Here is a 27742-nt window from a genome sequence, read left to right on the forward strand (position 1 = left end):
GAGTGTCGAGGAAGACGTGGAAGCATCAATATATATATACATGGGACGACCAGAACAATAACGACATCAGCGCCGCCGCCGGGCACTGAATACATACCGAGGGATAACCAGCGTGTACTGAGAGTCGGTCATGCATATAGCGGCAGCGAGTCACGCGCGCAGTTTCGCAGCCAAACGCGTTTCCTACAACCGTCTCTCGCTCTCTCTCTCTCTCTGTCTTGTTTGATTTGATTAGGGGGCGTTAATCAAGCCAGCGAAGTGGGAATGCCTTCCTTTGATTGGGGCTGATTAGGACAACTTCCGACTGTCCACAGTAGTAAGTAACCCACAACGACTTCCCACTTCCGACTGTTCACCCTCCCTCCCCAGAAACTACCCACTTTCTCACCTCCCAAGCTATCTCGCTCCTATCGCCCTTGCTTCCAGGTCAGACCTTCCCCCCCCTCACCAGCTTTCTTCAATATCGGCATCGAACGTCTCCTTGTTCCTCAGTCCTCTCACGAGTAGATTCCGCTCACGTCATTGATTGCCACGCTGTGGACTCATCGGACGACACTCTCTACACCACACTACACCAACACCGGCTACTAGAGGAGAGAGTACACTATCTTCTACTATCCTCCTCGCTGTCACCATAGCGTGCCTCGTTTCGTCGACTTGCTGTACATTAGCTCATTCCAAATATCATCCCGAAATCCGTAAGGAGCCATCTGAAATAAGCGGCCACCTCCACGATGCAACTTCGCTCCCACACGAAGCGTTTGCGGTCGCTTCGAGCTTGGGCCGAACCAGCTGCCACAGAGCTCACGTCCTGGGACCGCCCTCTCCTCACCACAAACGTCATCCTCCCGCAGGAACTCATCTTCCACATCATCTTGTTCCTCCCTTGGTGCTCCGCGACGAAACTGCGCCGGCTATCCAAAACCGTGCGCGATTTCGTCAATACGAGGGTGCTTGCGCATTGCTACGCCGCGGGTCTTATCCGCCATAAAACACTGTGTCAGGCGTTGACAACTGGCGTGCATTGGGCGGAGTATCCCATGAACAGCTTTGTGCCGCCTGCGGATGTGCAGAAACTTGCGTTTCAGCAGCTGCTCAAAGTGTACCTTAAAGGGTGGGACAGGAAGGAAGGGACCCTCACGAAGGGTGTGACTCTATCGCCGAATCACGAGAACATGACAGCTTTCATCTTGGAGGACCAGTTTGAGCTGCTGCCTATCCTGGAACGCGCGGTTATGGCGGGCTACTTTGAGTCCGCGGTAGCCATTGTGGAGCATTGTAAAGACCGGATCTATAATGCGCTGCACAAAGATTCCAACACGGACACGTTGTGGGATTTCATTGATGAGGTTGCCGAAGGTGGGCATCTGGAACTCCTTCGGGCATTCCTAGAGATGAAACCTGCAGAAATGGCCCACAACATCGGCGCAACCCTCTTCGCCGCCGTCGAAGGCGGTCACCTCGACGTCGTCCGTACCGTCCTCGACGTCGGCGGCACCCACCTCATCAAAGACGAACCGGGCCTCCTCGTCTTCGCCGCCGACGGCGAAAACCCCGACGTCGTACGCACCCTCCTCGAACTCGGCGCCAACCCAAATGATACCGACATGCCCGAATGCACCGCCCTCTCCGCCGCCGCCTTCAACGGGAACATCACCAACGTCAACATCCTCCTCGAATGGGGCGCTACAGTCACCCCGCGAGCCTTGATCGCCGCCGCCCGGTCCCGCGCAAAGGAAATCTTCCACACTCTCCTCCCCTACGTTCCCATCACACCACAACTAGACGACTCCCTCCTCGCCGTCACCAACGAAACCACCGGAGAAGCAGTCCAACTCTTCCTCGCCGCAGGCATCGGCCACACCACCGTCTCCGCCGCCTTATTAGCAGCGATCGACTACGGATCCACCGCCAACGTCCGCATCCTCCTCCAAAACGGAGCAGACGCATCACACAACCACAACCTCCCCCTCCGCCAAGCCGTCCGCTACGGCAACATCGACATCGTCTGTCTCCTCATCGAATACGGCGCAGACGTCAACGGGACCGAACGAACCCGCCGGAAATGGTCAGAGGCGGACTACACACACCTTATACGCACGCCCTGTGGGCCACCGTTAGTCCGCGCCGTCGCGTGCGGGCGGTACGATATCGCGCAACTGCTCTTAGAGCATGGCGCGGACCCGAGGTGGCAGAACGATTACACCCTCCTCTGCGCCGTGCGGTGCGACTGGCCTACCTTCTTCAACACCCACAGCAAATCACAAACCACCAACAGACGGCTCAAACTCATCAAACTGCTGGTGGATAACGGGGCGCGGTGTACGGGTGTGGGCGGGGTGAGGGCGCTGGTGGCGGCGGTGGAGGCCCCGGACAGGGGGGAGGTGCAACGAAAGGTTGTAAGGTATCTTGTGGAGTGTGGGGCGGATGTGCGGGAGGCTAGGAAGAAGGGGGGCAGGGTTGCTGAGGTTTTAGGGAGGGAGTTGCGGGGGTGCTGGGGAGGGAGGACGAAGGAGGTGGTTGGGAAGAGGAAGGCGAAGGAGGTGGTTGGGACGAGGTCCGTTCGGGGAACGAGGAGGGTTCGATGACCCTCGTGTCTCGGGCTCTCCCATACCCTTTGGATATACTGTATCTTGTTGGTCCCCCTGTATACCCCCCGATCTGTACACATCCTCCCTGCGCCACCATCTGTATGTCCTCTCGGCTGGGTCTTGTTCGGATTCCCCTCTGTTTTCTTGTACTGTACATACGACTCCAGTTCCTATGAGTATATCTGTAATCGAACACGCACTGCATCTTAAAGAAACAGGGCCCTCAGTGGGGCAAACGCCTGCACATCTATACGCGGCTCCGCCCTGCTACGTCCATCAACAGGGTGTGCAGGAATGTTCTGCCCCCAATTATTTAGAGTTTGATACTACCACTTGGCATAGTCTTACCCTTGCGATGCACCTAGCATTTATGGACGCGCAGGAGCGTTGGATGTAGGAGTTGTTGTTCGGCAGCTGGATGCTGAGCTGGATGGAGGAACAGGGGCGCGTTGGGGAAAAGCGCTGTGCATGTTCGGGGTCTTGCAAAACATCTTGTGGAGATCACCTCCCCATTCCAACCACCCACGCAGCCAGGGCTTCTCACCCACAAACACCCGTGGAACCCCCGGCTTCCGGACCCTCCCACACCGAACCCTTTGGGAGAAAAAAAAAGCGGTTTGGACATATACCACCCCAGACGCGGCACCGATACAATGTTCACACCCTCACGCACCAGGCATATCCCTGCCAAATCCCCAGGTATGGCAGGCTTACCCGCTTATGTCATTTCCGCTCCCTCCCTCGCTCGCTGGTGAGGTATTGACGTCATGACACTGACTGGGGATTCTTTCTCGAATGGGGTTTTGCAGAACAGCGGTTTGGCGACAGGGGTGCGGAGGAGAGGAATGTGCGCGGGTTTGATGGAGGGCAGTTGGTTGGGGGGCGCTCATGTATGTTTTTTGGGTGGTGTTTGGAGGGGTGTGGATGAGAGGGGATGAGGAGGGCATTGCAGGAAGGGATTGTCGGGACGGAAGGGGAGGGCCAGTTGGTCGCAAGAGAGGAGGAAGAGATGTGAGGAGAACGGTCTTGGATAGAGGGCGGTGTCGACGATGGAATAGGATATGCACCTCCCACACCCGTGCAGGATGACCGAGTTGCCATCAGCATCACTCACCCCCTCCTCAACCGATAGCACGTAAACCGACCCACCACCCTTCGCCATTCAGAGAGACGCGGCGGGTAGGTCTTACACCGGGGGATGGGGTATCCAAATGGGAATGGGGTTATTGACGGTTTGCTTGATCAGACGAGGGACGAGACGGGTGAATTATTGCGGAAATCGATGTTGAGGGATTCACAGGTATGTCCTCGTGTTTTGCGTTATGTTGATGTGAAAAGGGATGTGCACCAACATCCCAATTCTGGTTCCCGTAGAGCATCATGCAAACGAAAGACGGTAATCATCCCCATCCCATGACCACTCCGTTGCGACAACCCCCAACCTAACAGTGATGCGGCGAACAGGCCAACAATATATCCTAACCGACGCAGTAGACGATTTCGCGCACCTGTGGATGGACGGCGGGTGGGCGGGCACACGCGCGTTTGGCGAGGGCGAAGTCCTGGAACGGTGTGTCGAGTTTTGTCGGGAGAAGTATGTACGTCAATCCCGTGGTCCGTCCCTTCTTTGTGCTGACGATTTAATGATCCGTTAGGGCAGACGCACTGGAAGAAGCTAAACTCGTCTCCCCCTCCCACTTCACTGCCTCCCACGCCACCGAGCTCTCCCGCTGGACACTGGAAGCCAACACATGGGCGATAGTCCAGGTTCTCGTCGGGTAAGGGGCCGTGAACAATAAAAACGTTCAGACTGTTATCCCGGACTGACTTCTTTTGGTGTAGGAAACGCGCGATGAAAGATACAATGGGTGACGGGCGGGTCGTGGCAGGCGATTGGCTAAGCGACCGAGCCATCCAAGAGAAATTCCACGACGCCGCATTCGACGAACTCCTTGTAAGCCGTCCCCCCCTCCCACAATTTCCACACCACCCTAACATCCCCGATCTTCCCTCCAGATCGTCCGCGAATGGCTCGAAAATACAGCACCACCCTTTGAGCCCGTCGAGACAAGACCGGGGTACTGGCCAGCTACTACGAAGAGGATCCATGAACAGGCGCTTGGGCGCGGGGGGAAAGGCGGGGATGAGGGCGTGGTTACGGAGGCGGACCCGGATGCGCCGATGAGGCAGGGGAGGGGGTTGGCGGGAGAGGATGCGGTAGGTTTGCTTTTCTTGTCGAGTACCACGCCACGAACTTTGTATTGCCGCTCACTCGCTAACGCGTCTGGTATGATGGTATGATGACATGCAGACGTACGAAACGAACCTGCACCGCACGGCCTTCGAGTACATCCGCCGCGGGCAGCTGGACAAAGTATTTGACCTGTACAACATGTGCGACCAGCCATGGCGGACGGCGAGTTTAAGTGGCGGGGACTTGTGGAGTGATCCTGAAATTGGTCAGTTCTGCGGGATTGTGCACCATTTGTTTGGAGAATTGCCTGTTGACGTGGTATGAATTTCCAAGATCAAACGGACGAAGAGCAACGCGGCACCCAGAACCGCGACCTATGGAAAGCCATCTGTCACGAAATCGCGTCCAACGAGCAGTGTGACATGCACGAGCGGGCCATTTACGCTGCCTTGATCGGGGATGTCGAAAACGTGCGTCATAAACAGCCCTCTTTCCTTCCCTTCCGTCCGCATCTTTAACATTCCCGATATCATTCAGGTAACACCCGTCTGCACCCACTGGGAAGACCACCTCTGGTCCCACTACCTCGCCCTCATCCAAGCCTGCATCGACAAGAACCTGCGCGCAGTGCCCATCGCCTACCCCCCTACATCCCGCGTCGATATCGCCCTCACAACCCCCGCCCTCGAACCCGCCGAGATCTTTGAAACGATCGAAAAAGGAGACAACAAGTACCTCCGTCGCGCCGCGGCCGACCCGTTCAGGATCGCTCAGAAGGCCGTGATTTTGGGGGATGTAGGCGGGTTGGTCGCGGATATTGCGGGGAAATGGAAGTTGGCCGGGAAAAGTGACGGGGCGAAGAAACAGATGGACCCGCATTTCCTGCGATTTATCGCGCACCTCCTCTTGCTCCTCCAAGACCTCGACATCCCCACCGCTCTCCCCGCGTCGTCCGCCGCAACACTGCTAAAAGAGTACATACAGCTCCTCATCAACGCACGCAAAAACGACCTCATCGCATTCTACACCTCCTTCCTCCCCTCCCCGGACGCCCTCGAGATCTACGCCACGTTCCTGCAGACCGTCATCGAAGACGAGAACGCGACCGAGTATCTCCAGCTTGCCAAACGGTACGGCCTGGATACACCCGCGATCGCCCGTCGCGCGGTGCACATGTGTCTCTCGACCGGCGTCCTCGCCCTGCAAATCGACACCATCGACCCGAAGGCGTTCCTCCGCGCGCAAGTCAACGAAGCACCCACTGCGGTGGAGACGCGGCAGATTGTGGCGTTGAGGTTGTTGTTGGATGATCAGAGTTTGTGGGAAGACGCGTTGTGGTTTATCAATCTGTTGATGAGACGGTTTCTGTGTGTGGGGAGGATAAATTCCGCGGGGGCTGTTAGGGGGTACTTGATGATGATGTTTGGGAAGGAGGATTATTTGAGTGAGTTTGTTAGGCCGGGGTGGTTACGGGGTGCGTATGGAGATGGGGTCGGAGATACAAGGGGTGAGGGAGAGGAAGGGGTGGAGAGGGAGATGGGCGACGCGGTCCGTGAGCATATCGATTACTGCACGTTTGTGGTTGCGATGGAGCAGTATGCTGTTTGGTTGGGGGTCTGGTATCGGAGGCCTGACGAGGGAAGGTGCGTTGGACGCTCTTTCTGTTTCTTGATTGGATGGAGGTTTCGTATCTCACCCTTTTTTCCTTTTTGTTGCAGGATCGCGTTCAGCAGCGGCGAACATAAGTCGATTGAGTATAAGCAGTGGGAGCATGACGTCAAGGTAAAGCGCGCGCCTCCTCCCTTACACCCCCCATATACGCGGAAACCGAACCATGAACCATGCTCTCCACACAATAATTTCTCCGTAGATGCGAACAACCTCCGCCGCGCAAGCCTTCGAGCTCGCCCTCGACGGCAGCTGGCTGATGCCGCGCGACGACTCCGAATCCGAATTCGAAATGCGTGATACCGACGGTAAACGTTCACCCCCCCCTTTTATCTCCCGTCCCCACTGTAAATCATCCCCCTGCTTGGCCCCCCCAATATTAACTCGGACTGTCGTTTTTGTTTGCCGTAGACGCACGCCCCCCGACGCAAAGAGATATCGAACACGCCCTCCTGCGCGACCTCTACATCCCGCAGATGATCGTGTCGCTGCATAACATGTACTTTGAGACAAGGGAGGTCGTGCCGGGGTACGTATCCCATCCCTCCCCCCAATTCATTCCCCCATTCAGGCTAATCATCTCACACTGACTTTCGAACGCATATGCAGAAACTACAAGAAAGCTCAGGAGCTCGCACTGCGCTTGCAAGACATCGACGACCGGAGTCGGGTCGCGGGAACCGGGGGGGAGGGTACGAGCCGGATGGACGCGTTTTTGGAGAGCATGCGGGAGAGTGCTGTTGGGGAGTTGCGGAGGAGTGTTCGGCGGTGATGAGTTGGTTGCGGGAAGAGAGACGAGGAGTTAAAGAAGATGGGGGCGTTCTTCTTGAGAATCGGTTGTAGAGGTGTGTTGAAACAGGCGGCGTAGAAACGCAATGGTGTGGGAATGAATGGATGGATGTACAGTACATACGCCCGTATAACTTGTTCGGTGCGCGAGACCCTTGTATCGCAAAGCTACTATGAAAATACAAAGATACATACTCGCGTTGACATAACGGCCTTGCGAAAGACGATGCCAGTCCCCAACCTAAACGCTCACTCGCGAACAACACACCACAACGCGGAAACACAACCCGAACGCCAAGAAAACGGGGAAACGCAGATTCATAATCAAATTTGGGGCGCACGCACGAAGCAGGAAGAAAAAGCAAGATACAAAAAAACCACAAAAACTTGGGGTGTGGAAGAGAGGTGGGAGAAACGGAAAAGGTGGGGGTATCGCGCGCGGTACCGGTTTAGTAGCCGAATCGGTCGGGGTAGAGGTACGGCCCCACCAACGTCCATCTACACAAAAACTCGCAATTTAGACCCCCTGAACAGATGCCGTGACAAAACTCCAGGAGAGAAACCGAAAACATACCCATAGAGCCCAATGACAAGCCACCCGCTGACAATCTTCACCCACACCGCGCCCATGCTCTTCCCGACGACGGCGATCCCGTCTGTTTTGTCTACGTAGTTCCACTATCGAGAAAGAGTTTCAGTCAGTTCATCAGTAATCAGCGCCTTCCCCCTTCCCCCCGAGCAAAAAACGACATTCCGAACTTTGCAAAACCCGGAGGCTCCCGCAAATTGGGGCGATGCTCGCCAAGCTCGCAGATACTCACGGCAGTCATCAGCATCGCCAGGTACATAGAAGCCAGCGCGAAGATGGCGTGGAAGAACGCATAGCTGTATTGCACGCCATCCTTCTCATCATCTTTCGGTGGTCCAAAGGACGAATCCTCCCCATCCTCCCCCTCATCATCATCATACAACGCACTCGAAGGCAACGCCCCACTCTCCACCGCCGACCTCACATGCGACGACCGCGACGATCCTTGGTGGTCGTTGATGAGCGGGAGGGTAGATTCGTCCCCGGCGGAGGTGGATAGGATCTCACCCCGGGTGGCTGCACGCGTGGTGGAGTATGCGAGCGCGATGAAGGTGAACACCGTCCCCATGACAAGGGTGGTGGTCTGGGTTTTCTCGCTCCCGTTCGTCGGGTTGCATACGTTGTCGTGTTCAACATCCACCGGTTCAGAGACGATCGCACTCGCGACCAAATACGTCGCGTAGATCGCGACCATCGACGCCTGCGCGAGGCCGTTCTTAGGGTTGGCGTCTTGGATTGCCGGGGTTATTGAGAGGAGGGAGGTTAGGGAGATGAGGATGAGGTTGAAGGAGATGAAGAATTGGTTGAGTTTGCAGGGTGGCGGGGCGAAGTATATGTAGAGGGTTATGGTGAGGGCGAGGGAGGCGAGGAAGGAGAGGAAGGTGGTAGTGAGGAGGAGGGTCAGGTAGCGTTTGTCGGAGTGTTGTTCCCATTTTTCTGTAAATCGAATCGAAAGAGGGGGATGAGTACTGACACTAAATGTAGAACACTGGAGGGAAGGAGAGGGGCACCCACCAATCAAAGCCTCACTAAAAGTATACGCGAAATCAATCAACAGTACGACCTGCAACAGGATAAACACGAACGCTCCCGGCATGTCGACCCATTTGCCGATAAACATGAAGTACTCGTTGGGCATGAAGAAGTGCAGCACGACGACGGCGGCCCAGGCGAGGAATTTCCAGGCCCAGAACCCGTTTTGGATTCCGGAGCGGAAATCGCGGCTGCTGCGGACGTTGTACATTAGGCAGCTTAGGAGGATGTGCTGGGGGGTGGGGGGGTGGCGTGTGAGTTGGTGCTCAGATAGGCTGCACTACTAAGGACATTGAAAGGCTTCCCTTCCCACTCCCTCCTTCTGATACATACGAAAACGGTAGTCGCAAAACAGATCCGATAGACCGCGAGATTCCCATAACAGTCGCCCTGCGGACACTCCATCTTCAAGTATCCATGCGATATATCTTCCAGTTTCTTCTCCGCCCAGTCTGATTGCATGATCTTTGGGAGTGAGGGAGAGTAAATGAGTTGAATCTTCAGCGGGGGCGACTGCCGATGTTCTCGCAGAACGATATCCAGGGATGTGGAGCGGTGGGTCTTTAGAGCTACGCAATGCATGGTTGACAGAGATCGTGCTCGCTTCGCTCGCGCCCAACATCGTATTGCGGGTTCGCTAGCTTTCGCGATGGCAAACTCAGCCCGCCTTACGCTCGCCATCCACCTGCATGCTTGCGCCTCTCTGTGGCTGGCATTCGGTATGCCAGCAAAAACCACCGAACCATCGTCCCGTCTCGCTCCCAGTCACGTTCCCCATAGTCCCTCGCGCCTTCGGCTGCTCTCCCTCCCTGCCGCTTTCATTCACTGATCGTTCATTCATCCCTTTCCCAGCTGCCCTGTTTTCCTCCACATACCCAAGAAAGGATAGCCGTCACGACAAACATGGAAGCATACCCGACACGGGTCGCCGTTGAACTGGACAAAAAACAACGCATAGATTATGAGTGTCAAGGGCTCCCTTGTAAACAGACGATAGTTGTGTGCGCACCTCCTAGAGCCGCATATCTTGCAGAAGCAGTTACAGGCGGTCTTTCCGAAGCAGCAGGCGGCCTCTGTTGCGATGCAGCCGAGGATGTTTCCCATCGCGACAGGTTAGGTGGGGGGGGAGGGTGTTGAGAGGGTTGTTGGGGCAGTTGTTGCTGTGCGTTGGAAAGGAGTGGGTGGGGAGTGACAAACAGCGTGGGGAAATTCATTCATTCCCAGAGGACAAAAAGACCCTCCTCCGCACACCCCCCGCCCGGATTCGAACCTGCGCCATCCGCGGCCATCTAACGGCGTAACCTTCTACATGGCGGCCTTACATACTGTACATTCTTCAAACGGCACTCTATATGCTTCGCATTGACTTATCCCGTTCTATGAGCGTAGGCCGCGTGGCCGGGGGGAGCGGCGTGGTCTCGCTCGTAAGAAGGTCCTAGTTGTATGTGCACTAGGCGGGGGCAGGGCAACGTCCATATCCATATCCCATATCCGTGTTTCCCAGTTGACCAGCGATACCCACTCCTTCATAGTTGAGGTATGCGTGATGTGCACTGAAGACGGGGAGGTGCGTGTCGTTTGCTGTGTGATGTCTGATCACGTCCCTGACAAAGCGCCCTCCCCTGCATCCCGCCTCCGTTCGCGCATCTGGGGCAGGTAGGAGGCTGGAGTCTCGGAGCGGGGTGAGGGTTACTCCGGGGCGAGAACGCATTCGTTCAAGACCATTGGAAGTTATCCTTGCTCGTCTTCCCCGTAAGCCGAAGATGCGTGCCCAACGGCGTCTCGATGCTTGAAAAACGAAAATATAAAAAGTTATGATCCACCACAAACATAAAACGATCTCTCCGCGAAATACATACCTCTCCAGCACCCCCCTCCCCACCAAATCCCCCACCACCGCCCGCACGGGCAACCCACACCCCCTCAACTCCCTCTTCTCCACCTCGCTCCTCCTAACCCCCGCCTTTTGCCCTTTCCCCGCGCCAGCCCTCCCAATAACCCTGCACAGCTCCTTCCGTCCCCGACACAAGTCCGCCCAGTACCGCCCGGCGTTGGGCACGGATACCCAGTATGTGTCAACGTCTTTGAGGGTTAGGAGGCCCGAGGAGAAGAGGAGGCGGAGTTCGGCTGGGGTGCAGGAAAGGGAGGTGGTGAGGGAGGCGGTAGTGAGGAACAGGGGGGTTGAGGGCATGGAGAGGTGGGAGAGGAAGAGGTCGAAGAGGGTTGGGCGGATGGTGGAGTTTGCCGAGTCCGATGGTGAGGGCGTTGTGGATTGAGGTTGAGGTGGTGGGGGTGTGGCCCCGGGGGTTCGGGATGTGCTGGGTGGTGGTGGTGGTGTGGCGCCCGTGTTGGGTCGTTTGGACGGGGAGGGTGATTCCTCGCTCGTTCCATCGCCGCAGTCGCGAGTAGTACCACCGCCACCGTCCCGAAACCGGCGTTTATGCTGCCCACTCAAGTCTTTGATGATATCGGCGTAGTCGCACATCAGCATCAGGCACGTTTCGCCGCCGGTGCCGACTTGGAATTTGCGGAGAGTGCCGACACGGCATAGTTGGGCCTAACAACAAAGGACGAAAACGGCGACATGTCAGTCATTGTATCCCATTGACGATGCATAGTTTAACGAGAGGATGTCCTGGATGGAAACGATACCCTGCTCGCTCCGCCCTCGCGACGAGCGTGCTGGGCTGCGGTGCTTCGCTCGCATGCAATCCTACGCTCGCGAAGCCTTGCACGCTTCCATCGCGACCCAGCCCCAAGCAACCCAGCTCCTCCTTTCGCTCACCCCATCTCCCCCCCCCTCTCATAATCCATCTCAGTCCTCCCCCAACACTCCCTCCACCAAAAACACCTACAATATCGCGATCCACATCCTTATCGCCCACACTCGCATACACCTGGCTAACCAACACCAACGGCGGCACATTCACCGGCACCCATCCCCTAATCTCCACCAACGCCTGCAACACCGTCTTCGCCGTATCCCTCCGTGTTGGCTCAATAAGTGCCGGCGGGGCTGAGACGGTCCGTCGGAGGCCGATATGTGCGGGTGGGGCATCACGGGTGTGGGGGAGTGAGGTGGAGGATTCGGCGATGAGGAGGTCGGCGATGGCGGGGTTGGCAAGGGCGGACCAGGTTGGGGTGTCGCAGCGGGTGCGTTTTTTGCTTTTGAATGGGAGTGGGGGGTTCATGCGGTGACTTGAAGAGTGTGCTTTGAAATGCGAGCGGGGAGGAAAGGCGTTTTTTTGTACCGAGGAGTGAAGATCGAAGTAAGAGGATTTGAGCGGCGAGTGGAAAAGGAAAGAGGGTTAGGAGGGCTGGCGGGTCTGTGATGAGGGTGCTGTTGGCGGGGAGGGTGCAACTAGCAACTTAGCAAGGACGAAGGCGGACCCTCGTTCGACGCGCGAGAGAGTGAGGGCGAGGTGTGAAATGCAATGCGCGGCGCGTCGCTGATGACTCCCCCCTGCCGGCTGCAAACAACACCATCCACGGGCTTCTACCTCCTCACTGCCCCCTTGAGAACCTCTGTAGATGAACGCAACATAGAATACGCAGGGTACAAGAATGGATGGAGAAAGGGGGATATGGGATAACCCGATCGAGTGAAGCTGGTTCTTTTTCGAGCAAAACAGAAGATATGATGTGTGGATTAGAGGTGAAGAAAGGAGGAGGAGGGGGATCATCTGTAGATATCTTTCCACAAGGCAGGGGGTGGGAGTTCACCATTCGTCGTCGTCGTCTTCTTCCTCCGAATCTACAAACAAAAGTTTCCAAAAGAAAACAACGTATCAGTATACCACATACGAAACCCACCCTCCTTCTCACCCTCCTTCTGCCCCCAAAACACAAAAACACCTACCGCTCCCAGCAACATCATTCCGCCTATTCATCATCGCGTTCCTCAACGCCGCCGCGATATCATCCGTGTTGCTCGCCGCTGCCGGTGGCGCTGGGCGGGGCGATTCCGACGCGGAGGCTTGCTTGAGCGCGCCGAGGCCGCCAAAGCCGCGGATGGATGCGAGGAGGTCTACGGGCGGTGCTGCGCCGCCCTGGGCGACGGGCGCGCGGGGTGGGGCGGGTGGGGGTGGTGCGCCTCCAGAGTCGGTGTTGCCGCCTCGGGGAGGTGTGGGTGGCGGTGGGACTCCGGCTCCTGCGGGCGGGGGTGGCGGGGGAGGTGGAGGTGCGCCTCCGGATGCGGGCGGTGCGGGTTGTTGGCGTGGCGGGGCCGGCGGTGGGGGAGCTGTGGAGGTCGGGGGTTGGCGGATAGGTGGTTCGGGAGCGCCTCCGAAGCGGGGAGGTGGGGGTGGTGGAGGGGCGGTTGTTGGAGATGAGCGTTGGTTGGGGGCGGGTGGGGGTGGTTGGCGGCGAATGGGGGGTGGAGGTGGGGGCGCTTTTTTGCGGTCTGCGTTTTGGGAAGATATCGGGTGTAAGGCGATGAGATGGACGAGACTATAGGGACAGGGTTATGGGTAGAGAGCGATACTCACCACCGGTGGCAGCCTGAATGGCTGGCGGAGCAGCAGGCACCTCCGGGGCAGGAGCCGGATGCACCAACGCCTCATTCTGCTTCATGAACTTTTTGATGGCCTTTTTCTTTGATTGGTCGTTCAGATCTTCTTCGTTGATACCGGCTTTCGCAAAAATGGCCTTCCATTCCATCGGGATGTTCATGGCGGTAAACCCGGCATCCTTGCTATAGCCAACATGGGTAACATGCTCAAAACTGCCCTCAACAGGCCCAGAAATCATCGACTTATCAACCCCGCCCTTCTTCGTAGCCGACTTGCTTTTCTTGCTCGTGCTAGAGCGTCCAAAGATGCTGGACCGTCCTTCGGATTTGCCCTTGAGAGAGTCTGTGCTTCCGCTGTGTACTAAGTTGGAGGGCTGGTGGGCGATCATTGCTATAAGAGAGATGGGGAGATTTGGTGAGTTGTTCACTGCGCGGGGGATGGAGGGTTTGGCTGCAACGGGTGCTTTACGTACCAGGAGGAACGGCACTTTGCACGGCGACGGGCGCAGGTGCGGGCGGTGGTGGAGCACCGCCCATACCCATACCGCGAGGAGGTAACAGTCCCGGTCCAGCGGCGGGCGGCCTCGAGGGAGGCGCTGGTGCGGCAGCAGCAGGAGCAGCAGAAGCTGATTCTTTGCTCAAGAACGCGGAGTGAAAGTCGCCCGCTTCGTCTTCGTCTGCGAATGAGAGTCCAACTAGACCGTCCTGAAACCAAAGGTATGAGAGATACAGTGGGAAATACACCGCGAAGGAAGCAGACAAACTCACGGATCCAATGAAACTGTGGAAGAACGGTCGGTCCTTTTGATACTTGACGTCGTCTGTCACATCTTGTTGCCACACGCTTCTGGCGGTCTAAAATGGAGAGGAAGGAGGGAGTGAGTAAGGATGATGGGCGATGAGTGACGCATGATGAACAAGCGTCGATCCATGATAAGCGATATCCTCCTCGGTCCCCTCGCGACAAGGATGCTGAGCAATCATGTGCACATGTGATGGAAGCGACCGTCCGCTGCCGCTCAGATGTACTGCTCGCTTCGCTCACCGCCGTCCGCATGCACGACTCCCCAAGCCACTCTCCCTCACACCCATCCACTAAATCCCACCCGCCTCTCAACCCCTTCCCAACCCCCCAAACATACATTCAAATCAACAAGCTGCAACGTAAACGCCGCCTTGTACCCGTTCCCCTTCGCCAGCACCAGCGCCCCAACGTTCCCTGAATAAGTCCAGTTGTTGTTGCGGGCATTGTAGATGCGGGCTGCTGTTGTTGACAAGACCTAGAATTGATACAACGACAGTGAGGCGACAAGGGTATGAGTAAGAGGGCGGTGGGTCAGATGGGGAAGTGGGATGGGTGCCTTTACCTGACCGTTGACGGAGCGCCGGACGGTGTCTTCTTCTTCGGGGAGGATTGTCCCGGGCATTGGAGTAGAGTTGAAGAGTGGGTGGCTGGCAGTGGGTTGAGGGAGTTGCTGATAGTTTGTGTGCAGGTGGGTTGCGTCCAGATTGCGGGGTGAAGTAGGGAGGGTGGGAATCTGGGCGGAATGGACGGGAGGGCCTTGGCGTCGCTTGGAGAAACGTCACCCCTTTCTGCGCTTTCTGGGCGGGCGGCAGCTAGCACCACCCCCTACTCCCGGTCTATCTTGTCTCCTATCCCACCCTATCAGCCCACCACTCTCACTATCGCATCGCTACCTGCCTCTTACCCAGCCTGTCCACCACGCAAAAGATGAGCCGTCCCGTACAAGATGAGGAGGACGCCCCACCGCCCAACGACAACGAACACCCACGGCCCACAAACGACAGAGACCTCCGCAACAGCAACCACCAGCAAAGGGACGAGTACAGGCCCCACACCTCCAGCAGCAGTAGTCATCGACCACAAAACCGCCCAAGTCCGCGACATCACCCCTACGATCGCGACCGCGGACCATCTCATCACCCAAATCCCAATCCCAATCACACCAACAATAACAACAACAACGATAGTACCCCACCACAGCACAGTCCACTACAAATAGAACCACTGGAAAGGTTCAGAACGACGTGTGTCGCGTACCAGCAGCCGAAGGAGATTGCGTGCTTTTCGTATGATGAGGGGAGGAGGTTGTTGATGGGGAGTGAAAGCGAGTTGGTAGGTTTTGGGGGTGGGATTGCGGGGATTTGAAGGCGGGGGATGGGGGAGGATGTGGATGGGGGGTGCGGGAGCGATGGCGAGCGGTTGCTGGCGGAGCGCGATGGATTGCGCCGTAGTCCGAGCGAAGCGGGGAGAATGCTCGAGGCAGGCGAGGTCGACTAGCCCGAACGCCTTCGGGAGCGCGAGCGGAGCGAGCCCCTTTTCGCCTTTGGCGCAATGCTTCCCCCAACCGGTTCTTAGTGAGCGAAGCGAGCTACGCTCCTCCCCATCGCAACCCAATATCATCAACGCAACATCGACAACCCAACATCCTGAGCGCGAGCGGAGCGAGCAGGGTATTGTTTCTTGATGGGTGGTTGATGGTTGGCGTTCGATGGCTGATGGCTAGTGGTTGACATTTCGATGCCCAATGGCTAGGTTTAGCTGACTAACACGCACAGTCCTTCCCCTCCGCCCAATAGAACTGGTACTACCCCCCTGACCTCACAACCGCGGACCTCTCCTCGGGCTTCCCCTCCCGGTACATCACGCGCAACCCCACCGTCCTCGAACGCATCGACGCTCTTCTCGAAGTCCTCCTCCATCTCAACACGCCTGCCGATTCCGCTGACAGCCTTCACCAAAAACCACCCATCGTACCCGACTTCCTAACCTGGCGCGGCATCCTCACCAAGATCCTCACCACACCTTACTCGACCGATGCCTACGAACTCGGGATCACACTCTACAACCACACCATCTTCATCGAAGAGCATGACCTGCGCCCCCCCACCGCCGCCTACGGGTCCTCCGAGCGTGATAAACTGATGACCTACATGGGCTACAAGTTCGAGTCTCTCGCGACGGTTGATACGCCCCCCGGGGTGTTGCAGGGGATGGGGGAGGGGGAGAGGGAGGGTGTGTTGGCGCGGAGGGATGGGGGGGTTGTGAATACGAATCGGCAGTATTGTTGTGTGGTGAAGACGAGGGTGGGGAGGCATGGGGTGGTAATGGGCGCTGAGGTGGATTGTTTGGTTGATGGTACGTCAGAGTCAAGAGAGGGGTGTTTATTGCCATTTCGATATGCTGATCGAATGCCCCCCATGTGTGCAGACGTCAAACCAAAAACAAACCCCCAAACAGCCTACGCAGAACTCAAAACCAACCGCGTCATCACCAACCCCAACCAACGCCGGTCCTTCGAACGGTAATTGGTCCCCCTTCCCCCTCCCCCCTCGCCCCCCACCCACCCACTAAAACACCTGTCTCCCCCCACCAGCCACAAACTCCTCAAAGTCTGGGCCCAATCCTTCCTCCCCGGCATCCCCACCGTCATCGTCGGGTACCGCCACGACGACGGGCGGCTTTCCCACATCCAGTCCCTCAAAACAATGAGCATACCGCGGATGGTCCGTGAATCGGCAAGTCAGAGTGGGCGAGGTGGGGGAGGGGGACATGGGGAGCCGCCGTGGGATCCGACGATCTGTTTGAATTTCGGGAACGCGTTTTTGGACTGGGTTAGGGGCGTTGTCGGCGTCGGGTTCGGGGATGCGGACGTGGTGTATACCGTGCGGTGTGATTATGACGACGGGGACGATGGCGCGAGGCGGGGGGGTGGGTATGGGAGAGGCGGAGGACGACGGCGGGTCGTGAAGCTCGTGAAAATCGAACGCGGCGTGCAGGGCCCGACGGGCGTGTTTATCCCGCAATGGTATCGGGAAGGGAGGCGGCCTGGGTCCGATGCGTAAAACTCGGTGTTGTGTCCCAACTTCGAAATGATAGATCCCGTTCGGCGTACAGATGAACATCCCTGCATATTCAGATTTTTTCGCATCACCTATTTTCCAATGGGGTCATTTCATCTCTGACCCCCGACCCTTCATCTTCCAATCCAGGTTTGAGCGCCGGATAGATACTGTACATTGACTGTACATTGCGACGTGATTGAAAAGAGCAATGATGCCACGAGACAGTCATCCCCTCCGTCTCGCAAATGATTGCGAGTTATTGATTGAAGCCCAAAAAAAAGATATGTGCAGATGCCCCAAGTCATACATCGACCATCCCCAAAAGCCTCTGCTGTGCCACCCTATACTTCTGCAACGCCCGTAGCACTTTCGGGTCCGATACCGCCGCTTTTCTCATCCCATCCTCCTCATGTGGAGGTTGCGCGTCCAAGAGCGCCCGTCGCTCCGATTCAAACTCTTCCCTCGCTGCTTTGCAGAACCTGTGTGTGTCCGATTCAGTACACCTCCTGCAGTGCATGAGCAAACACAAGAATGAAATATGAAATAGTTACCCCCGCAATTTCTCTGCAGTGGCCTGTTTCTTGGCGATCTGCCTTTCCAGCATCAGGCGGAGGATGTCGCGGGCTTGGTGCGGGCGGTACTCGTTGATGACGTGGTGGATGTTCTGCAGGATGAGCCAGATCTGTTCTTTTTTGTATTCGAACTGTGCGCACGCCACATTCGAAGTAAAGGACACTTAGTTACAGCTTGTCTTGTGAAAGCACATGGGGTCAATGAGCGTACCTGCTCCGTCCGTTCAGTCACAACGTCAAGATATTCCAACAGATTCAGCTGGAGTGCGCGGATGAGGTGCTTGAGCACCGCCTTGAAGTCTAGCCAAGTCCAGAAAGAGAGTCAGTTCAGTCGACGTCCCCGAAAAAGTCGCCGTTCCGCCGTTCAGCCCTCCAGTCAAACCCACCGATCGGCCCGTCGGGATACAGTTGCTCAATTCCCAGCTCTTTCAGAGACTTCCGCTTCACATCTATCTGAGCAAAAGAAGAAGTCAGCCCGCACGTCCCCAGATACAGGAAAGGGAACAGGGACACGAACATCATGGGTTGCTCCGAAAACCGAGTACGGCCCGACTATCGGTTTTGGCGGGTGCAGGAACAAGCGTGTTGTCTTCCCTTCCTCCTCCTCCTTTGCCGCTCTCTCGTTTGCCTCGGTCGCTTCTGCGTGTATACCAACGTCGAAGGAGTATATGGGAGATCCCACGGGATCTTTGGGCGTGGTCACCGTGTCATTCTTCTTGGTGGTGGTGGTGGTGGTGGAGTCGGTCTGCGTGCGCTGGTAGCGGGGGAAGGGTGCGACTGCAGGGTCGGTGTAGTTGTTGAAGTAGGCGGGAGGGAGAGGGTAGGCTGTTGTGAACTGAGTGGTGTCCGGTGGTGGTGGTTGTGCACCTTCCATTGCCAGGGGGGGTTTGGGAGCGAGCGACGGCCGTTCCAGACCGACAACAAGTGGCGGGCGGAGAGACGAAAGAGGGCGGAGGGTGTGCGTTGGTGCCTGGTTGCTGAGGGTTGCTGGCCTGCTGATTGAAGCTGGATGGCAGCGACGGGACGCTTGAAGCTGGCTCTCACGGAGTCTCACGGAAAGCGTCGGTTGTCCCCTCCCTCCCTCCGGCAGGCGCCATCTCCAACCGGCAAGCGACTCATCTTGGCTCAACCTCTCCTCCTGCATCCCCTATCACACCCCTCCTCAGCCCCTCCTCGTGAAAGACAGACAGTTGGACGCCTGAGTCGAACATACTCGCATACTGCATTGGCACCCAGTGCGCTGTTCGCCATGTTCGAAAAGGTATGTAGAAACAAGTCAAGCTGGCAGTGCATGGAAGTGGCATGAGAGGCCTCTCGTCCGCTCTCCAAAGCGACCTGCCCACCCCTCCAATAAATGACTTCCACAACTTTTCCTCAAGTCTCATCCTTTGCTCTCCCCAGTCCCTAACAGACCTCATCCGCGGCATCCGCGCCAACAAGAAAAACGAGGAAAAATACATTGCAACATGCCTGGACGAGATCAGGAACGAAGTCAGGAAAAATGACCCGGAGATCAAGGCTGGAGCTATTCGGAAGCTTGTTTATGTATGTGCTTTGGAGTTTGGAGGATGGACTGGAGATTGGGGATGCGAAGTCGAGTGGTGGAAACTGACGGCGGCCACACTTTTTTGCAGCTGCATATGCACGGCTACGACATGGCATGGGCCTCCTTTCACGTCATCGAGGTCATGTCCTCGCCAAAGATCCAGTACAAGCGGCTCGGGTACCAAGCTGCCTCTGTATCGTTCAAGCAGGATACGGATGTGTTGATGCTTTGTACTAATCTCATCAAGAAGGTATTTGCGAAAGAGAGCCAAACTGATCGCTTGAACGTACATGCTCACGGTGGATACATGTTGCAGGACCTGTCCTCCAACAGCTACCACGAATCCGCTCTCGCCCTGCACGGCCTCGCCTCGATCGTAACCCCCGACCTCGGCCGTGACCTGGCCCCCGACTTGATCGCCATGATGAACCACTCGCGACCTTATATCCGCAAACGAGTGATTCTGGTACTCTATCGCGTGTTTTTGAAGTACCCCGAAGCGCTGCGGCTGGCGTTTCCGAGGCTTAAGGAGAAATTGGATGATCCTGATCCAGGTGCGGCCGCGTTTGCAAACAGATCGAAAATGCTCGTTTAGGGAGGGAGGAGATCTGACATTTTGGACATCTCTACAGCGGTGGTGTCGGCGGCTGTGAACGTGATATGCGAGCTCGCAAGACGGAACCCGAAGAGCTATCTCAACCTCGCGCCAAGCCTGTACGGTCTCCTGACAAACTCCACCAACAACTGGATGCTGATCAAGATCATCAAACTGGTTCGTTTGCCCACTCTTCACAAACGCGTTCTCTCACCTCGTTGGTCGGGCGATACTGAAAACCCCTTTCTTCCACCCAGTTCGCAGCCCTAACCCCCTTAGAACCGCGCCTCGTCAAAAAGCTGCGTCCGCAAATCACCAACCTGATCCAATCCACCTCCGCCATGTCTCTGCTCTACGAATGCATCCACACCGTGATCGTCGGCGGGATGATAGGACCCGAGACTGAAGGCGGGGAGGAGGAGGCGCAGGATCAGGCGCTTGCGCGGCTTTTGACGAGCAAGTTGAAGCTGTTTATTGAGGAGCCGGATCAGAATTTGAAGTATTTGGGACTGTATGCGCTTTGGAAGCTGCTTGCTGTGCGCCCGAAAGCGGTGATTGAGCATCGGGACACGATTTTGGCGTGTTTGGATGATGCGGATGTTAGCATTAGGATGAGGGCGCTTGATATTGTTACTGGGATGGTGAGTGACACATGACACATCCTGAAAAATGCCGTAATCCGTCGCTTGTGGTCCGATCCGACTCATACTTATCCTTCACAGGTAACCCAAAGCAATCTGATGCAAATAGTGCGCAAATTGATGGGCCAAGTCCTGACAGTCCCCAAACACCAACAACAACGCAGCCCACCCGCCGCCTCCTTCCCACCCCCCTCGCTCGCCCCCTCCATCCTCGACGCATCCGACCGCACCCGCGTCCTCACCCGCATCATCGACATCTGCTCAAAGGACACCTACGCCAACATCACCGATTTCGAGTGGTACCTCACCACCCTCGTCGACATGGTTCGGCTCACCCGCGGCGTGGACGTGGGCAACGCCGTCGCGCAGCAATTGGTGAACGTCACTGTGCGTGTACCGGAAGTTCGAGAGTTTGCGGTGGCGGCCATGCGGGACTTGTTGATGGACGATACCCTGCTCCTCTCCGCGACGCAGCTGGAGAAGAACAACGCCGCGGTGCTGTGGGCTGCTGCGTGGATCTGTGGCGAGTTTAGGGGCCATGTCGATGATCCGTCGGGGTTGATTACGCGGTTACTGGCGCGCGGTGTTGTGGCGTTGCCCCCGGTGGTGCAGGCTGTGTTTTTGCAGAATGCGCTGAAGCTGTACGCCCATTGGGCGGTTGATCTGCAGAAAACGCCTGAGGATTCACCCGCAACAACGCCACTGAACGCCGAAACCTTTGGCCAGACAACCTCGGAACTGCTCACCGCCCTCGCACCCTTCCGCACGGCCGCTGACCTCGAAGTGCAAGAACGGGCTTGCGAGGTCTTTGAAATCATCCAGTTGGTCCACCGCCACTGCACACACACCCCTGGAGATTCGACACAGCAGCAACGCGGCTTGGTGCTCACCGAGTTACACACCCTCTTCAAGGGTGAACTCAACCCTGTCGCCTCCAAAGCCCAGAAACGCGTACCGGTACCCGAAGGGTTAGATTTGGACGCGTGGATCTTCGAGCCGGAGCCCGAACCGGTCGAAGAAAGCAGCAATGTCGAAGATGTAGACGATACAGATTTCTGGGGCGAGAAACCCAGCGGCGGCGGCGGTGGGGGAACATTTGACAGTAACACCGACTCACCAGCCGACGCGGACCGCAAACGCGCCGAACGTCGTGAACGCCAGAAATTTGATCCGTACTATATCCCCAGCGGCGGGCAACAACAACAACAACAACAACCGCTGTACGATGATATCGATGTGAACGAGATCCCCATCGTCCGGCTAGATCTCCCGCCCCTCTCCTTTGGCGAAATCGAAACGGGCCGTTCCAAGAAAAGCAAAAAAGGCAAATCCACCCGCGCTGACGACCTCCTTGGTCCCCCCTCCTCATCATCATCAAGACAACCACAGAAATCATACAACATCAACCGCGGCGGGGAGATGCCCGACGGTCCAGCGGCGGGAGACGATGACCGCGAGAGCCCACTGAACGCGGATGTGGATGAGATTACGAAAGCGGTGATGAGCGTGGATTTGACGGCTGGCGCTGATGGGGAGTTTGATGTTATGGAGCCGAGGGATTTCCCGCCCCCGCCGCCCGCTCCTGATAAGAATACGACGGGGGAGTTGCTGGTTGTGAGGAAGAAGGTTGGGGGGGTTAAGAAGGGTGTGGGAGAGGAAGGTGGTGGAGGTGTGAAGATGAAGAAGAAGAAGAAGGAGAAGGGAGGGGATGCTGATTCGGGGTTGGTAAAGAAGAAGAAAAAGAAGACTGTGAATGAGGAGGACGTAGGGGTGGAACCGGTTAAGAAAATCAAGAAGAAGAAGGCACCTGTAACGATCGCTGACCCCGCGCCTACGTCGACATCAACCCCCGCCACCCCCACCGCGGCGTCGGGACCGTCGTCCCCAGCCCACATCAACAAATCCCAGCTGTACGCAGGCAGGGGCATCGACATTGACGCACCCTACGAGCGTGTCGCATCCCCCGCCTTATCCGTCGGCGACACGGCCACGGGTGCCGACCACCTTCCCACCCCAACACAACCCGAACCCGAAGAACCCAGGGACTGGATAGACATAGGCGGCGACGACACCATCGCCGTCAGCTACGACTGGGAACGTGCTGACACGGAATCCACCACCGCCCCACTTCCCATCCACGTCCACCTCCGCTTCACCAACACATCCCCCCACCCCATCACCTTACCCAACCTCACACTCTCATCAGACTCGGGCGCCGTGACAGCACCATTGGGCGATATACACCTCCCCCGCACCCCTACTCAGGCACACACGACAACCCTAACAATCCACCTCCCCCGTGCCCACGACCCACCGTACCTGGCTACACCCCAAACGCTACATCTCACCTGTGGGCTGGCGAGGGCGGGGTGGGCTGCGACTCTGGTCCTACCCTCCACCACCAACTTCCTGCCCGCCTCCTCGGTGATCACCCCACCCTCTCCCGAGGAATTCGCAACCATCCTCGCCAACGCATCCCTCCAACAAGCGCAGGTCCACACCTCAACGACCCAATTCCATATCGCGAAGCTGAGACCAGGCTGGGGCGCCGATGAGATTCTGGCGCGGGTGGGGAGACGCGTCCGGATGGGGGTCGTTGAGGGTGTGGACGGCGCGGCGACATTCTGGGGGTGGGTGGATGCGGGCCGTCGGACGGTTCAGGGGGATAGCGAAACCGAGCCCACGCGGCCGTGGTGCGCGGCGCTGATCCGGGTCACGCGAGGCCAGCGGGGGATGTGGATTGTGCGGGCGGAGCTGAAGGCGGTTGTGGGACGGGGACGGGAGGGGCTCGAGATGGTGGAGGGCGTTGTGGCGGAGATTGGGGAGTGGTGTGCGGCGGTGGGCGGGATGTAGCGGCTGCTGCGAGGGTTCGAGATCTCTGTGCCCGAAATGGTCAGGATGATGTACTGTACATACCACAGATGTAAGGTGGAGGATTTGGAATAGTACTGATGCCGGCCGGGCCTTGATGGTCCACTGTTCTATTGTTGCAATCCGGCTCTCTCTGTTTCTTTTTTCAGTCTTCTTGGAGTTTGTTCTTTTTGGGAGGATATGGAAACGGATTTGGAGCAGAAACAAGCTGATGTACAGTCGTAGCCCATATCCAGTTCAACACCGCACTCATCAGACGCCAAAATACCAGACCCAGTAAAGCAGCAGCCAATTGAAAAAGGGAAAGAAAAAAGAGAGTCTTATTCGAAAGCAAAGAAGCAATCACGGGGCAACCAACGGGAATCAGACACACACACACAGAAAGGAATGCGCCCCCTCTCCCCTCATCCCGAAAGCGTTTCAAACGATAACCGGGGGAATGCGAATCAGCGGTGCAGAAGGGGGGGAAAATCGGCAACAAAAGTAGGTGGGTCGAGACAACAATAAGCAATGTAGCTAGCTAGCTACCAGGCGGGGGGAGACCAACGCAAGCAGGACCGGGGAGAATGTTCAACTACTTCCGTCCATGGTCATTAGCGTTCAATGCCTCGTTGGACGAGACCCGATCGCCCTCCGGGGGAATGTAGCTCGCCGAGGTCCCACGCACTCCCAACGCCTTCAACCCCTCGATAAGCCCGGCGGCATCCAGCCGCTCGCCATCGGTTCCCTCAAACAGGCCCGCGGTGCCGTCGTCCTCGTCATGGAAGTGTTCACGAATGCGTGGGCTGCCGGGGGCCGAGGCGGGGCGGGGCACTTTTTGGTGGTACTTCAGATTGGTCAAATCGTCGCGTTGGAGACCCGAGGGGTTCGCGTCGCTCTCGTACCCGTACTGCAACTCGCCGGTCCGGTTCCCGTGCCCGTACTCATCCTGGTCGGATTCCGTGTGGTGCGAGTTCTCGTAGGCGGCGACGGCGTCGGGCCATTTACGGCGGACGGCGACCCAGCGCGCCTTGACGTACTCGAGGCCCATGCGTTTCCAGTCGAGGAGGTCCGACAGGCGTTCGGTGCGGTTGCGTTGGTTGATGCGTTGGCGGCGGGACTTTTGACAGAACTCCATCATGCAGTCTGCGAGCTGTTGGCAGGACTCTTCGATGGATTTCAGGCGACGGTCCACGATATAGATGCCGTAGTCTGGCGGGTGCGAGATCATCTCGTCCATGAAGCAGCCGAAGCCGGAGAGGTTGGTCGTGATGGAGGGTACGCCCATGACCGTGCACTCGGCAGGAGTGTATCCCCTAATGGTGCGGAAAAAAAATGCGTCAGTCGTGTTTCGACACGTGGATTGAATTCAAGAAACATGTATCAACCCGATTCGCGACACATACCATGGCTCGTAGTAACTAGGGAAAACTCCCAAATGGCACCCTCTAACAAACTCCTCATAATCCATCCCCAAAAGCGGGTTGTTGGAGCTCAAGAATTCGGGGTGGAAGATCATCTTAACCCTGTCCTCCGGCGCATTGAACAGCTTGACCTGACGCATCTGGTGCAAGATTGGGTCGGTCGCGTCGTCCGCCATGTTGTGCGTCACGATGGGGGGTAAAGTGTCGCGCTTGAGGGCAAAGATGCGCCTCTTGAGGAGGACAAAGTCTTGGTCGGTGACTAGGAGGGAGGAGTCCGGAATCTTTCCTCTGTTGGTTGAGAAAAGACATAAGTTAGGTTGGTCACTCATCCGCATCAACGGGCGCCCGCAGTACAATCACGCACCTTGCAGCATTCTCAAAGATGCGCTGTCCAATCGAGTTCTGGATCTCAGTCACGGAATCCTTCAACTGCTTCATCACAGCCTGTCCCTTCAATGCATCCACAGTGAAGCTGTGTGTGCTCGCAGGCATAATGATAAAGGCTACGACCGTGATGGGCGAGTTGATGTGCTTGAGTTGTGCGTTCAAGCCTTCAAGAAGACAAAAGGAGAAATGTTAGGCCGGCCGTTCCCCCCAATCCATCAATTGCAATATCATCAAGAAACATACGAGCCATAGATTCAATAAACATATCCACTCCCTTGTTGCGGAACTCATAACGGCCGGCGGTGAAAAAGTACAACGTGTTGTCCAGATCAAAGTCGTTATAGCCGTAGAAGTGACCGCGGGTGAACTCGTGAATCTTTTCCTTGGCCTTGGCGTGCAAGTTCTGGAACTCATGGAGGGCACTGAACTTGACCACGTTCAAACCGTTGGGAGTGACGCCGTCTGTGAACGATGGATATGAGTAGGTGCTCCGAGACATGCATGGAGAACGAAGGTAGACAGAATTGCGTCTCGGGATAACGAACCTGGCTTTCGCTTCAGCAGCCATTCAGCCTCATAAGCAGTGATGTGACTCACTGTCGTAAAGACGTCCGCGCAATGCGCCGCAGCTCGCTCAATGCAGTAACGGTGGTAGATTCCTCTTCTGCCAGCCTCAGCGTCGCAGTCAAAGAACTTCAGGTTGTTGTAGAAATCAACATCACCAGCGCAAAGGTATCGTCCCAGCAGGGTAGCGTGGGTGGTAAAGATGGTGGCGATGTTCATATTCCGTTTTCGCAACAAAACGAGGGCGACGCCCGCCAACCATTCGTGGAAGTGGGCGATGACTGCGGGTCTTGTGTTCGCGGGGCGTTTCTCGTTGACCTCGGACGCGGGCAGAGAGGCATGATGTTGTTGTTGGTGTTGGAACTGGAATGCGTGGAAGAATTAGATCCGCGACCACTCTGCAAACCGATCAGAGCCCGACAATTTACACACCTCTCCCAAAAACCATGCAACAAGGTATCCGAAAACAATAGCCTCGTTCGTCTCCCTGTCGTTCGGTGGGCTAGGAATCCCCGCCGTGGTCCAGAGATCGCTCTTCCACTCATTCATCCTGTGGTACGCGCTGCTGACATCCAACAACAGAACGTAGGGGGCGCCTTCTATCAGCCAGCGGCCGTAGAGGAACTTGACGCCGCGTGCCGTCAAGTTTTCCAGGGTCACTCTCATGGCCTCGGATTGCGGCTTGTCGACCGCCTCGACTTCCATCGGGGCGGTCTTGTAGGACAAAGGCCCGATGAGACAGTAGCGGTCGCCGTATTCGTTACATGTTACTGGCGCCTTTGACTTGATGACCGTGTAGATTCCGCCGACTATTTGCAAAAAAATGGGTGGGAGGTAAGAATGAAGTATAACAACGAGCCAGTATTCAAGTGAGCCATAAGGTGATTCTATCCTCTCGCTCGTGTTTCTCTACCGGTGTGCATAAGGACTCGAAGACGAACCTTTGTTGGCGACCTCCCACGCGATCTCGAACAGCAGAGGCTTGGTGATGTCCTGCTTGTTGTCGGCCATTGTGGCAGCTGTTTTTTTTGGGGGGCTTTCAGATTATAGGGATGCAATGTGTATCAGATGATCGTGAAAATGGGGGTGGTTTTGCTGGAGATCAGCACTACGAGCAGAAGATGGTGCAAAACAAGAGGGTTAGAACGTGGGACCATCTCGGCAGGATGACGTAGACGATGGGAGTGCAAGATGGGGTCATCTTACCAGAGATGTCGGGCTCCAGTGGGGCTCGGCGATTCAGGAAACCGTTTGTCGAAGAGAAAGAGGAAGGCGCGGAGCAGGGCTTGCTCTTGTTCAGGGGGAAGAAGGCAGGCAGACGGTCCCTGAAGGAGTTCGTTGTTTTTTTCTGCTTCTCTGCTTGCCCCTATATATCATAAAGGAAAGTACAGTATGACTGTCAGTTATGGGCGGGCGGGTGGGTGGTTTGGCCTTGTCCTACGCGGAAAACGCCCCATGAGGCCATTACGACAGTCAGGCCAGGGGGCAGCGCAAGACTATTACCCACGGGCCCCCGGGTGGCAATGACAATCAACCCCATCATCATCATCATCATCATCATCAAATGCTCCTTCAACATCAACGCCAACAACTTTCAACTTTTCCCATCCTTTGCTGATGAGAGACCTCCGGCAAAGCTGCGCTCACAGATCTAACGAGGTGACACATCGATGGCCGTTCCGCCCGTCGTTGAACGTTCTCCTCCATCTCCTTCCCTCTCCTTCCCCTCAACTTTTCCATCCTTCGGCTCTCAGCCATATCCTGCCAATTATCGATTGCCATCGCATCCATGTTGTGGGGAATCTGGGCAGCTCAATCCCCCGGTTTTAGACAGCGTCCACCAAGATTCATATAACTTGTGCTATGTGCGGGCGACGCCGCTTTCCTTGGTGGGTCGACGCGTTTTTGTGCGATGCCAACTTT

The 27742-nt window shown here is 56.6% G+C and overlaps 9 protein-coding genes across 9 annotated transcripts; 4 read left to right on the forward strand and 5 right to left on the reverse strand.

Annotated features, from left to right (window-relative positions):
* The first annotated feature begins 295 nt into the window (after positions 1 to 295).
* EV422DRAFT_535880 (ankyrin repeat-containing domain protein) lies at positions 296 to 3041 on the forward strand. Its single transcript, XM_053070788.1, has 2 exons — positions 296 to 426; positions 493 to 3041. Exon 2 carries the CDS (start codon positions 735 to 737, stop codon positions 2586 to 2588), a length of 1854 nt encoding a protein of 617 aa, XP_052923837.1. The 5' UTR covers positions 296 to 426; positions 493 to 734; the 3' UTR covers positions 2589 to 3041.
* EV422DRAFT_535881 (107-domain-containing protein) lies at positions 3042 to 7428 on the forward strand. Its single transcript, XM_053070789.1, has 16 exons — positions 3042 to 3290; positions 3401 to 3481; positions 3724 to 3770; positions 3838 to 3891; positions 3966 to 3987; positions 4056 to 4185; positions 4247 to 4369; positions 4434 to 4545; positions 4608 to 4808; positions 4903 to 5050; positions 5119 to 5255; positions 5323 to 6428; positions 6504 to 6567; positions 6656 to 6761; positions 6865 to 6982; positions 7063 to 7428. Exons 1-16 carry the CDS (start codon positions 3245 to 3247, stop codon positions 7223 to 7225), a joined length of 2658 nt encoding a protein of 885 aa, XP_052923838.1. The 5' UTR covers positions 3042 to 3244; the 3' UTR covers positions 7226 to 7428.
* Positions 7429 to 10058, reverse strand: EV422DRAFT_535884 (serine incorporator/TMS membrane protein). The gene is made up of 7 exons (XM_053070790.1): positions 9873 to 10058; positions 9739 to 9799; positions 9197 to 9328; positions 8846 to 9095; positions 8064 to 8767; positions 7817 to 7920; positions 7429 to 7740 (listed from the first exon to the last, which is right to left on the reverse strand). Exons 1-7 carry the CDS (start codon positions 9965 to 9967, stop codon positions 7692 to 7694), a joined length of 1395 nt encoding a protein of 464 aa, XP_052923839.1. The 5' UTR covers positions 9968 to 10058; the 3' UTR covers positions 7429 to 7691.
* Positions 10059 to 10140: 82 nt separating this feature from the next.
* Positions 10141 to 12175, reverse strand: EV422DRAFT_599384 (serine-threonine protein kinase 19-domain-containing protein). The gene is made up of 3 exons (XM_053073658.1): positions 11719 to 12175; positions 10723 to 11420; positions 10141 to 10651 (listed from the first exon to the last, which is right to left on the reverse strand). Exons 1-3 carry the CDS (start codon positions 12052 to 12054, stop codon positions 10579 to 10581), a joined length of 1107 nt encoding a protein of 368 aa, XP_052923840.1. The 5' UTR covers positions 12055 to 12175; the 3' UTR covers positions 10141 to 10578.
* Positions 12176 to 12267: 92 nt separating this feature from the next.
* EV422DRAFT_535891 (uncharacterized protein) lies at positions 12268 to 14923 on the reverse strand. The gene is made up of 7 exons (XM_053070791.1): positions 14741 to 14923; positions 14516 to 14653; positions 14142 to 14228; positions 13847 to 14078; positions 13351 to 13764; positions 12723 to 13265; positions 12268 to 12617 (listed from the first exon to the last, which is right to left on the reverse strand). Exons 1-7 carry the CDS (start codon positions 14798 to 14800, stop codon positions 12583 to 12585), a joined length of 1509 nt encoding a protein of 502 aa, XP_052923841.1. The 5' UTR covers positions 14801 to 14923; the 3' UTR covers positions 12268 to 12582.
* Positions 14924 to 16169: 1246 nt separating this feature from the next.
* Positions 16170 to 17240, forward strand: EV422DRAFT_498379 (RAI1 like PD-XK nuclease-domain-containing protein; the record flags this gene model as incomplete). Its single annotated transcript, XM_053068016.1, has 3 exons — positions 16170 to 16533; positions 16606 to 16699; positions 16772 to 17240. Coding segments are annotated over 3 exons (927 nt in total), but the record flags the coding sequence as incomplete, so codon positions are not given.
* Positions 17241 to 17541: 301 nt separating this feature from the next.
* On the reverse strand, positions 17542 to 18686 carry EV422DRAFT_569188 (MED7 protein-domain-containing protein; the record flags this gene model as incomplete). The annotated part of the gene is made up of 5 exons (XM_053072737.1): positions 17542 to 17719; positions 17792 to 17943; positions 18024 to 18112; positions 18199 to 18265; positions 18330 to 18686. 5 exons carry the CDS (start codon positions 18684 to 18686, stop codon positions 17542 to 17544), a joined length of 843 nt encoding a protein of 280 aa, XP_052923843.1.
* An 11-nt stretch (positions 18687 to 18697) lies between these two features.
* EV422DRAFT_124961 (adaptor-related protein complex 3 delta 1 subunit) lies at positions 18698 to 22683 on the forward strand. The gene is made up of 8 exons (XM_053064704.1): positions 18698 to 19073; positions 19214 to 19357; positions 19447 to 19608; positions 19675 to 19912; positions 19991 to 20130; positions 20211 to 20594; positions 20676 to 22205; positions 22264 to 22683. Exons 1-8 carry the CDS (start codon positions 18822 to 18824, stop codon positions 22267 to 22269), a joined length of 2856 nt encoding a protein of 951 aa, XP_052923844.1. The 5' UTR covers positions 18698 to 18821; the 3' UTR covers positions 22270 to 22683.
* A 1209-nt stretch (positions 22684 to 23892) lies between these two features.
* On the reverse strand, positions 23893 to 27057 carry EV422DRAFT_125078 (glycogen synthase). The gene is made up of 8 exons (XM_053064705.1): positions 27026 to 27057; positions 26761 to 26927; positions 26252 to 26628; positions 25801 to 26182; positions 25499 to 25717; positions 25233 to 25419; positions 24851 to 25156; positions 23893 to 24760 (listed from the first exon to the last, which is right to left on the reverse strand). Exons 2-8 carry the CDS (start codon positions 26828 to 26830, stop codon positions 24040 to 24042), a joined length of 2262 nt encoding a protein of 753 aa, XP_052923845.1. The 5' UTR covers positions 26831 to 26927; positions 27026 to 27057; the 3' UTR covers positions 23893 to 24039.
* Between the last annotated feature and the right edge of the window lie 685 nt (positions 27058 to 27742).

The sequence above is a fragment of the Fimicolochytrium jonesii genome, assembly GCF_025526975.1.
Source record: "Fimicolochytrium jonesii strain JEL569 chromosome Unknown EV422scaffold_19, whole genome shotgun sequence".
NCBI classification, from domain to species: Eukaryota; Fungi; Chytridiomycota; class Chytridiomycetes; order Spizellomycetales; family Powellomycetaceae; genus Fimicolochytrium; species Fimicolochytrium jonesii.

Bases quoted from the DNA above. Each gene is read 5' to 3' on its own strand.
- EV422DRAFT_535880 (XM_053070788.1), top strand. From the start codon at position 735: ATGCAACTTCGCTCCCACACGAAGCGTTTGCGGTCGCTTCGAGCTTGG.
- EV422DRAFT_535881 (XM_053070789.1), top strand. From the start codon at position 3,245: ATGTTCACACCCTCACGCACCAGGCATATCCCTGCCAAATCCCCAG. The intron at 3,892-3,965 runs GTATGTCCTCGT...TGGTTCCCGTAG, and splicing joins CGATGTTGAGGGATTCACAG to AGCATCATGCAAACGAAAGA. The intron at 5,051-5,118 runs GTCAGTTCTGCG...TGAATTTCCAAG, and splicing joins GTGGAGTGATCCTGAAATTG to ATCAAACGGACGAAGAGCAA.
- EV422DRAFT_535884 (XM_053070790.1), bottom strand. From the start codon at position 9,967: ATGGGAAACATCCTCGGCTGCATCGCAACAGAGGCCGCCTGCTGCTTC. The intron at 9,800-9,872 runs GTGCGCACACAA...TTTTTTGTCCAG, and splicing joins AAGATATGCGGCTCTAGGAG to TTCAACGGCGACCCGTGTCG. The intron at 9,096-9,196 runs GTATGTATCAGA...CCCACCCCCCAG, and splicing joins GTTTTGCGACTACCGTTTTC to CACATCCTCCTAAGCTGCCT.
- EV422DRAFT_599384 (XM_053073658.1), bottom strand. From the start codon at position 12,054: ATGAACCCCCCACTCCCATTCAAAAGCAAAAAACGCACCCGCTGCGAC. The intron at 11,421-11,718 runs GTAGGTGTTTTT...CTTTGTTGTTAG, and splicing joins AGGATGTGGATCGCGATATT to GCCCAACTATGCCGTGTCGG. The intron at 10,652-10,722 runs GTATGTATTTCG...TCGTTTTTCAAG, and splicing joins GGGAGGGGGGTGCTGGAGAG to CATCGAGACGCCGTTGGGCA.
- EV422DRAFT_535891 (XM_053070791.1), bottom strand. From the start codon at position 14,800: ATGCCCGGGACAATCCTCCCCGAAGAAGAAGACACCGTCCGGCGCTCC. The intron at 14,654-14,740 runs GTAAAGGCACCC...TATCAATTCTAG, and splicing joins GGCGCTCCGTCAACGGTCAG to GTCTTGTCAACAACAGCAGC. The intron at 12,618-12,722 runs GTAGGTGTTTTT...TTTTGTTTGTAG, and splicing joins GAATGATGTTGCTGGGAGCG to ATTCGGAGGAAGAAGACGAC.
- EV422DRAFT_124961 (XM_053064704.1), top strand. From the start codon at position 18,822: ATGGCAGCGACGGGACGCTTGAAGCTGGCTCTCACGGAGTCTCACGGA. The intron at 20,131-20,210 runs GTTCGTTTGCCC...TCTTCCACCCAG, and splicing joins TGATCAAGATCATCAAACTG to TTCGCAGCCCTAACCCCCTT. The intron at 20,595-20,675 runs GTGAGTGACACA...TATCCTTCACAG, and splicing joins TTGATATTGTTACTGGGATG to GTAACCCAAAGCAATCTGAT.
- EV422DRAFT_125078 (XM_053064705.1), bottom strand. From the start codon at position 26,830: ATGGCCGACAACAAGCAGGACATCACCAAGCCTCTGCTGTTCGAGATC. The intron at 25,420-25,498 runs GTATGTTTCTTG...GTCTTCTTGAAG, and splicing joins GTTTATTGAATCTATGGCTC to GCTTGAACGCACAACTCAAG. The intron at 24,761-24,850 runs GTATGTGTCGCG...CCGCACCATTAG, and splicing joins CCTAGTTACTACGAGCCATG to GGGATACACTCCTGCCGAGT.